The sequence below is a fragment of the Schistocerca piceifrons genome, chromosome 11 (assembly GCF_021461385.2).
Source record: "Schistocerca piceifrons isolate TAMUIC-IGC-003096 chromosome 11, iqSchPice1.1, whole genome shotgun sequence".
Classification (NCBI taxonomy): Eukaryota; Metazoa; Arthropoda; class Insecta; order Orthoptera; family Acrididae; genus Schistocerca; species Schistocerca piceifrons.
Window position 1 is genome coordinate 177,884,827 of NC_060148.1, and position 9,922 is coordinate 177,894,748.

The following is a 9,922-nucleotide window of genomic DNA, read 5'->3' on the forward strand; positions in this document are numbered from 1 at the left end:
TAAGAAGGTCTGTCATGGTCCAGAATCAAGACCAGACCCACTAACTTCGTATTGAATACATCCCATGTCCATTGTTTGTTGGCTTTTCCATTCCCATCTCCAATCACACCAAACCCCACTGTCAAAGAAGTGTATCTGTGTCTAGTGTATTATACTGTAATTTGTTTAAGTGAGTCTACCTGAGGAGTTATAGTCAAAGAAATGGTCTGTGTGTGTACAGATGATCCAGCAGGCAGTCCCACCTTCCACCGTTGAGCCTCACAGGATGACTACTCCAAAGGTAGACATTGCCATCACATGTAATATTTTAGTAGAACTGATTGATGTGTATATATTGCTATTAATGTAAACTAATTTGAATATGGCATGCAATCTGACTTCTGTCCAAACTCTGTGCAGTAATTGTGATCACTGAAAATAAGTTTTATAATTTATGAATTTCATTTCTCTCAATTTTTTTAAATATTTGGTGGTGCTTGGTGGTAATACCTTAAAAATAATCATGTGCATGTAAGTGTATTGAACATCTCATATTTTGGTAACAAGTTTTATATCCTTTCACACAATTAGTACTCTGCCACAATTATTACTCTGACTGCCTCTGATTAAACAAAAATATGCAGGTATTTCGTATTTTGCATGGTGCACAGATAACATAGTCTAGGTACTGACTTCCTTCATTACTTTCCTTTTTGGAGATGATAATCTTCATACCTTAGTCCTTATAAAATATCTCCACAATGCACTATTCAGTGCTAACATTGGTGCATCTTCTGATGGATTTAGTCCAAACCATGGCCTCCCTTAAGAAGGTCTGTCATGGTCCAGAATCAAGACCAGACCCACTAACTTCCTATGGAATACTTCCCATGTCTATTGTTTGTTGGCTTTTCCATTCCCATCTCATTCACACCAAACGCCACTGTCAAAGAAGTGTGTCTAGTGTATTCTATTGTAATTTGTTTAAGTGAGGCTAGCTGAGGAGGTATTGCCAAAGAATTGGTCTGTGTGTGTACAGATGACCCAGCAGCCAGTCTCATCCTCCACCGTTGAGCCTCAGCAGATGACTACTCCAAAGGTAGACATTGCCATCACAAGTAATTTTTTAGTATAACTGATTGATGTGTAAGTGTTGCTATTAATATCAACTAATTTGAATATTGCATGCAATCTGACTTCTGTTTATTTATTTATTTATTTTATTAATATTTGGTGGTGCTTGGCTGTAATAGCTTAAGAATAATCATGTGCATGTAAGTGTATTGAACATTTCATATTTTGGTAACACGTTTTATATCCTTTCAATTGTAAATAAGCCTAACATTCTCTTTCTGACCGATTCAACATCCACAAGAAGAATTTCATTTGGAATTTGTGGAAGGTAAATTAACATACCTGTCCTTATTTCGTAAATAATGTTTTTCTTGTTTTTCTGACATATTCCACACCCTAGAGGAAGTCCTCACTATGAATAACTTTGTGCCAAATGCACATCTAATGTAAACATTATTTCTCAATATGAAATCTGCAACACGTCTTTACCAAGGTCCGTCATGCAACAGAATCATTACCAGACTCACCATCTTCCTATGGAATACATCCCATGTTTTTTTTATGTTGGCTTTCCCATTCGCATTTTAATAGCAATAATAATCATTTAAGACTGATTATGACACTCAGTGTTCAGTCTGGAGCATAGACCCCCTTATAAAATATCTACACAATCCCATATTCAGTGCTAACATTGGTGTATCTTCCGATGTAAAGGCTAAAATCATCCTTATCCGAATAAAGGTACCTTCTCCTTGGTCCACCCCAACTCCTCCTACCCTCTACTGCTGAACCCATGAATCTCTTTGCTAACCTTGCTTCTCCCATGCTTGTAACATGGCCCCACCATCAAAGCCTGTTTACCATTACTGTTACATCTATGGAGTTCCTTTCCCATTACTTTCATTTTGTAGATGCCAATTTTCATACCCTAGTCCTTATAAAATATCTCCACAATCCCCTATTCAGTGCCAACATTGGTGCATCTTCTGATGTATTGCTCAATAATTCAGTCTAAACTGCGGCCTCCCTTAAGAATTTCTGTCATGGTCCAAAATCAAGACCAGACCCACTAACTTCCTATGGAATACATCCAATGTTTATTGTTTGTTGGCTTTTCCATTCCCATCTCCATTCACACCAAACCCGACTGTCAAAGAAGTGTGTCTGTGTCTAGTGAATTGTACTGTAATTTGTTTAAGTGACTCTAGCTGAGGAGATATAGCCAAAGAAATGGTCTGTGTGTGCACAGATGATCCAGCAGCCAGTCCCACCTTCCACTGTTGAGCCTCACAGGATGACTACTCCAAAGGTATACGTTGCCATCACATGTAAAATATGCAGGTATTTCGTATTTTGTACGGTGCACAGATAACATAGTCTAGGTACTGACTTCCTTCATTACTTTTGTTTTGGAAATTTTAATCTTCATGCCCTAGTCCTTGTAAAATATCTCCACAACCCACTATTCAGTGCTAACATTGGTGCATCTTATGATGGATTTAGTCCAAATCATGGCCTTCCTTAAGAAGGTCTCTCATGGTCCAGAATCAAGACCAGACCCACTAATTTCCTATGGAATACATCCCATGTTTATTGTTTGTTGGCTTTTCCAATCCCATCTCATTCACACCAAACGCCACTGTCACAGAAGTGTGTCTAGTGCATTGTACTGTAATTTGTTTAAGTGAGTCTACCTGAGGAGTTATAGCCAAAGAAATAGTCTCTGTGTGTACAGATGATCCAGCAGCCAGTTCCACCTTCCACTGTTGAGCCTCACAGGATGACTACTCCAAAGGTAGACATTGCCATCACAAGTAATTTTTTTAGTAGAACTGATTGACGTGTAAATGTTTCTATTATTATCAACTAATATGAATATTGCATGCAATCTGACTTATGTACAAACTCTGTGCAGTAATTGTGATCACTGCTATGAAGATTTTTATAATTTTTTAATTTCTTTTTTTTCTTTCTTTTATTTGTTCATTTATTTATTTATTTTTTAATATTTGGTGGTGCTTGGCTGTAATAGCTTACAAATAATCATGTGCATGTAAGTGTATTGTTCATTTCACATTTTGGTAACAAGTTTTATATCCTTTCAAATGTAAATAAGCCTAACATTCTCTTTCTGACCGATTCCACATCCACAAGAAGAATTTCATTTGGAATTTGTGGAAGGTAATTTAACGTACCTGTCCTTATTTTGTAAATAATGTTTATCTTGTTTTTCTGACATGTTCCACATCCTAGAGGAACTCCTCACTATGAATAAATTTGTGCCAAAAGCACATATAACGTAAACATTATTTTTCAATACAAAATTTGCAGCACGTCTTTACCGAGGTCCGTCATGCAACAGAATCAATACCAGACTCACCCTCTTCCTAATGAATACATCATATGTTTTTTGTATGTTGTCTTTCCCATTCGCATTTTAATAATAATAATAATCATTTAAGACTGATTATGCCTTTCAGTGTTCAGTCTGCAGCATAGACCCGCTTATAAAATATATACACAATCCCTTATTCAGTGATAACATTGGTGTATCTTCTGATGTAAAACCTAAAAACGTCCTTAACCGAATAAAACTACCTTTTCCTTGGTCTACCCCAACTCCTCCTACCATCTATTGCCAAATGCATGAGTCTCTTGGGTAACCTTGCTTCTCCTGTGCGTGTAACATGACCCCCACCATCAAAGCCTGTTTACAATTACTGTTACATCTATGGAGTACCTTTCCCAGTTTTTCTTTGCCTTGCTTCCAGTTCTTCCTCTATGTTGCCATCCTGTGGGGAAATGAAACTGAATTCCTCTTATATGGCACTCAATGCATTTAAATCTCTTTCCCATAGTCATTACTTTCATTTTGTAGATGCCTATTTTCATACCCTAGTCCTTATAAAATATCTCCACAATCCCCAATTCAGTGCTAACATTGGTGTATCTTCTGATGGATTGCTCTATAACTTAGTCTAAACTGCGGCCTCCCTTAAGAAGGTCTGTCATGGTCCAGAATCAAGACCAGACCCACTAACCACCCATGGAATGCATCACATGTTTATTGTTTGTTGGCTTTTCCATTCCCATCTCCATTCACACCAAACCCCACTGTCAAAGAAGTGTTTCTGTGTCTAGTTTGTTGTACTGTAATTTGTTTAAGTGAGTCTAGCTGAGGAGTTATAGCCAATGAAATGGTCTGTGTGTGTACAGATGACCCAGCAGCCAGTCTCATCCTTGACTGTTGAGCCTCACAGGATGACTACTCCAAAGGTAGACATTGCCATCAAAAGTAATTTTTTAGTAGAACTGATTGATGTGTAAATGTTGCTATTATTGTCAACTAATTTGAATATTGCATGCAATCTGACTTCTGTACAAACTCTGTGCAGTAATTGTGATCTCTGTTATTAAGATTTTTATAATTTTTGAATTTCTTTTCTTTCTATCTTTTTATTTGTTTATTTATTTATTTATTTATTTAATATTTGGTGGTGCTTGGCTGTAATAGCTTAAGAATAATCATGTGCATTGAACATTTCATAATTTTGTAACAAGTTTTATATCCTTTCAAATGTAAATAACCCTAACATTCTCTTTCTGACCGATTCAACATCCACAAGAAGAACTTCATTTGGAATTTGTGGAAGGTAAATTAACATACCTGTCCTTATTTCGTAAATAATGTTTTTCTTGTTTTTCTGACATATTCCACACCCTAGAGGAAGTCCTCACTATGAATAACTTTGTGCCAAATGCACATCTAATGTAAACATTATTTCTCAATACGAAATCTGCAACACGTCTTTACCAAGGTCCGTCATGCAACAGAATCAATACCAGACTCACCATCTTCCTATGGAATACATCCCATGTTTTCTGTATGTTGCCTTTCATATTCGCATTTCAATTATAATAATAAACATTTAAGACTGATTACGCCTTTCAGTGTTCAGTCTGGAGCATAGTCCCCCTTATAAAATATATACACAATCCCCTATTCAGTGCTAACATTGATGTATCTTCTGATGTAAAGTTTAAAATCATCCTTAACCGAATAAAGGTACCTTTTGCTTGGTCTACCCCAACTCCTCCTACCCTCTACTGCTGAACCCATGAGTCTCTTGGGTAACCTTGCTTCTCCCAGGTGTGTAACATGACCCCCACCATCTAAGCAAGTTCACCATTACTCTTACATCTATGGAGTTCATTTACCAGTTTTTCTTTGCCTTGCTTCCAGTTCTTTCTCTATGTTGCATTCCTGTTAGGAAATCAAACTTAATTCCACTTATATGGTACCCAATGCATTTAAATTTCTTTCTCATAGTCATTACTTTCGTTTTAGAGATGCTAATCTTCATACCCTAGTCATTATAAAATATCTCCACAATCCCCTATTCAGTGCTAACATTGGGGCATCTTCTGATGGATTGCTCTATAATTTAGTGCAAACTGTGGCCTCCTTTAAGAAGGTCTGTCACGGTCCAGAATCAAGACCATACCCACTAACTTCTTATGGAATACATCCCGTGTTTATTGTTTGATGGCTTTTCCATTCCCATCTCCATTCACACCAAACCCCACTGTCAAAGAAGTGTGTCTGTGTTTAGTGTATTGTACTGTAATTTGTTTAAGTGAGTCTAGCTCAGGAGTTACAGCCAAAGAAATAGTCTGTGTGTGTACAGATGATCCAGCAGCCATTCTCACCTTCCACTGTTGAGCCTCACAGGATGACTACTCCAAAGGTTGACTTTGCCATCACATGTAATTTTTTAGTAGAACTGATTGATGCGTATATGTTGCTATTAATATCAACTAATATGAATATTGCATGCAATCTGACTTCTGTAGAAATTCTGTGCAGTAATATGATCACAGTAATTAAATGTTATAAATGTTTTTATAAATATTTGTTGAAGTCTGTGCACCTAAGCGTATTGATCATTTCATATTTTGGTAACAAGTTTTATATTCTTTCAAATGTAATGAAGCCTAAGATCGAAAACACCACCTCAGAAAATATTGCATAACAACACCAGCAGCACAGTTAGAGTACGATCAATGTTCAAATTGTTTTATAAATAACATTTGAGTTAAGAATCTTCCTGCATTGTTTGGTATGACTCATGTAACAGTTGTTAAGGAAGGAAGTGGTCTGTGTTGGTGGGTGAATGACATTCAGTTAGTTTAATTGAGTGTAGCTGAGAACACATTGCTCCCAGCTATAGGTGGCTGTGACACTGATGAAGGATGTATGACATCCCCATTGATGCAGCCACTGTTAGCTGGTGGTGATGCTATTCACTACACTGGCTACACCTGGCAACAATACCTACATCATAGTTAGAGTACCATTGATTTATAAACAGTTTTTACACCAGGCCCACCAAGTGAGTCTAGCTGAGGAGAGATTGCAAAGGGTGTGGTCTGTGTGTGCAGGTGGTAAAGGGGCAAAATGATCTGCCGGCTGTGTTCAACAAAACCATCATATTTGGAGTCTCCGTAAGTACTGCACGAGATACAGCTTGCAGAGCTGGAATTTTAGTGGTCTTCAACTGGGGTTCTTGGTGTTTCCTGGTGAAATTTGATTAATACTGTTAATAATATTAGTTACTTCCCTTGTATATTAAAATTTGTGATTGCTGTAGTTAGTTTTTTAACATCGTCTTATTGTAGTAACAGAATTTAAGTACTTAGTTTTCTTGTTTCCTCTTTAACTCGGTTAATAATCAAATCTGCATCTGGAATGCACCTCCTTAACACTTGTGCAGAAAGGAGTGCAGTTTTCTGCTGCATCCATATTCAATAAGCTACCACAAGAACTCAGAAATCTTAGCAGTAGCCCAATCACTTTTAAGTCTAAACTGAAGAGTTTCCTCATGGCTCATTCCTTCTATTCTGTTGAGGAACTCCTGGAAGAGCTAAAAAATTCCAGTGCTAATTCCAGTGGTACATTGTTGATTTTGTATATTTTAATGTTACGATTAATCACCTGAGTTATTTCTTTTGTTTCATTTTATCTGTTTCTCCTTTTGTTTTGTAATTTCATGTACTGACTCGTTCCATGAGCATGGACAATTGGTCCTTAATTTGGTCCTATGGAACAAATAAATAAATAAATTAAAAGTAACATGTATCTACTGCATGCAAACTGACAACCGACTGGTACCTGTGGATCACTTTTCTGTCACAGTTGATGTTTTTGTTGCAGGTGGCAGTTGTGTGTATTATGGCGGTGGTGATGTACTATGTTTTCTGCAGGATGAGGACAGCTGGGTACAGAGAGCAGGATTCCAGCCCCGAAAGCGGTATAAGGCTGCAGCCTGTCCCCACTAGGTCCACAGAAAGGTACAAGGAGGCCATTGAAATTTCTTTTTATCATAGCCTGCATTATACCTCAAATTTTGTAATCTCTGTGTTCTCAGTGCCACCATGAGTCTGCCTGTCCCTACTAGTCGCAAATCTATATATGATCCATTAATTTTATAACAGCGCCTGTGACATTTACATGGTGATGAAAAAGAACTATAACAATATGTGATATGGAACTGCGAACTACTTGAAGTGAAACATTGATTTCTGGTTAAACTTCTTTGGATTAATTGATAAAAACTTTGCACAAGCACAAAGTGACAGTGGCAGTGGCAGAATCTTCATGCTTGGCAAAACTGGGATATTTATATTCTGTCAACAATTACTATTTCTTCTGACAATTAATTTCTTCAAAATCATGAACTGATATTACACATTTGTTATTTACTTGGCAGCCAGCTGAGGAAGTCTTTAATTTACAATTTGTGCAGTGATTAACTTGATATATTGAGACATTCTAATGTGACAATCATTGTCTTTTTACTTTTTGTGTTCACAAGATTAAATGTTTACATCATTATAGAGCTTTTTATGAATTATGAAATAAGGAAGTCATGCTATCATTACAAAGTTTTCATATTATCTGAGTTTAAAGTTGTAAAGGGTTATTATACAGTACACATTGTCACACTAACACACAGATTCACATACATTACTGAGCATTTTACCTGCAAGGAATCGCCTACCTCAAATTTTGTAATCTCTGTTTTGTCAGTGACACCATGTGACTGCCTGTCCCCACTATGTCCAAATCTAGTGACACCCAATCGACAGAAACGTACAAGGAGGCCTTTGAAATTTCTTTTTATCATAGCCTGCCCTTTCACAGACGTGTCAAGTTGTAGTATTCATAATTGCATTGCAGTTCTCGCAATACTAATGAAGCACCACACTTTCCAAACTTGCGCTTTTGGTAAGCTGGTACTTCTTTCCAGTATTGCTTGTTTGTAAGTGTTTAAACCATTGATCTGGCAAAAGCAAATAATGTTACAACTCTGGCATTTCCACCATACTGCAGTCATAAGTTCCAGCCATTGGACAGGATCCTTCAAAAAATTTTATTACAGTGCCTGAGACAATTACACAGTGATGAATTCAGGAAGATCTGTAACCATGATATGGAACTGCTAACTGCTTGAAATGAAACATTGACCAAAACTTTGTACAAACACAATTAATGCACAGGTGACATAGTGGTTGCTTCTTCACCTTCAGCAAAACTGTCATATCAGTTACTGTATTTTTGACATTGTTAACTGAATGAATTTCATCAGTTACAGTTAATTTCTTCAAAATCATGACCTGATATTATCACACATTTCTTTTATACATAATAACTTAATTACATCAAGGTTTTTCAAAATGAACATGCTACACAAAAGCTGAAAAGCTGAAATATGTAGTCTCGAAAACATTGTATATTAATTACAAATTCTGTCTCAATTATTGAATCCATTTTTATGCTAATATTTATTGACCACCAAAATAATAATCTTTAAGTAATAATGCAGGCAGATTTGAAATATCTAGCAAAATTTCTCATAAATTGTCAAAGAAGGGTATTTCACAATAATTATTAATTGTTTCAATCACTACCACAATTATGTCCTGTAATTTATTAGCTTGTCCATGAAAAAAAATTTAATAAAATTTATTCTTTCTCTCTCTCATAGGAGTACAAGGTCTCTTGCAGCATCAACAAGCCCAGAGGGTGACCCTGCAAAAGATGGGGAGAAGAAGACTCGCTCCTACACGCGGGGTACCCCTCAGACTGTAATCATAACGAAGCAGGAGGGCCAGAAGATTGGGTTGTCCATTGTAGGTGGCAGTGATTCCCCAAGAGGTCCGGAATTCTTTGTTAAGGCTCTAGATCCTCACGGACTAGCTGCAGCCTCTGGGTACATAAAGAAAAATGACAAAATCATTAGTATTAACAGAAAACTACTATGTGGACTTACACATAAACAAGCCATAGATGCTTTCAACACCTTTATTAGTGGAAGAATGCTGATTGAGATTCAACAATAAACACAGGAAGATGGACGACCACGACTCAAATCCAGTGTATGAATCCAGGAAGAACTATAACAATTCATAATATTGCAAAGGCATATCCATTAGCATTTACCTCAAAGAATATAGTTTCTGGCTTCCATTGTAATAGTATTTGGCTGTTTAATCCAGATGTTTGAAGAAAACATAAAAATTATTATTAATACTAGATGAAATTTGATAATATTTTTGGAAAGAGGTAGAGTGACAGTACTTACCTGAGATCAGTACAGCCAATAGATACAAAAAACAGAAAATTTACATAATCCTAGCTTTTGGAACCTTGTTCCTTCGTCAGGGAAGAGAGAGGGGAGAAAGGGAAGTAACAAAAGAGGATGTGGTTTCTCACAACCTAGGTTATGAAGGAGCTGGAGAAAGGTATACAGAGAGGGTGGGAAGGATGAATACAGGGGTGTGAAAAAGAGACCACAGTACATTGGAA

At 36.7% G+C, this 9,922-nt stretch overlaps 1 protein-coding gene across 1 annotated transcript in view; it reads left to right on the forward strand.

Annotated features, from left to right (window-relative positions):
* Positions 1-9,571, forward strand: part of LOC124719931 — a 156,777-nt gene extending 147,206 nt beyond the window's left edge. The window contains exons 2-9 of the mRNA XM_047245127.1: positions 221-280; positions 1,019-1,078; positions 2,303-2,362; positions 2,789-2,848; positions 4,270-4,329; positions 6,496-6,558; positions 7,268-7,404; positions 9,102-9,571. Coding sequence (XP_047101083.1) covers positions 221-280; positions 1,019-1,078; positions 2,303-2,362; positions 2,789-2,848; positions 4,270-4,329; positions 6,496-6,558; positions 7,268-7,404; positions 9,102-9,456 — 855 coding nt within the window. The 3' untranslated portion in view covers positions 9,457-9,571. The remainder of the gene's footprint in view (positions 1-220; positions 281-1,018; positions 1,079-2,302; positions 2,363-2,788; positions 2,849-4,269; positions 4,330-6,495; positions 6,559-7,267; positions 7,405-9,101) is intronic.
* The last annotated feature ends 351 nt before the right edge of the window (positions 9,572-9,922 follow it).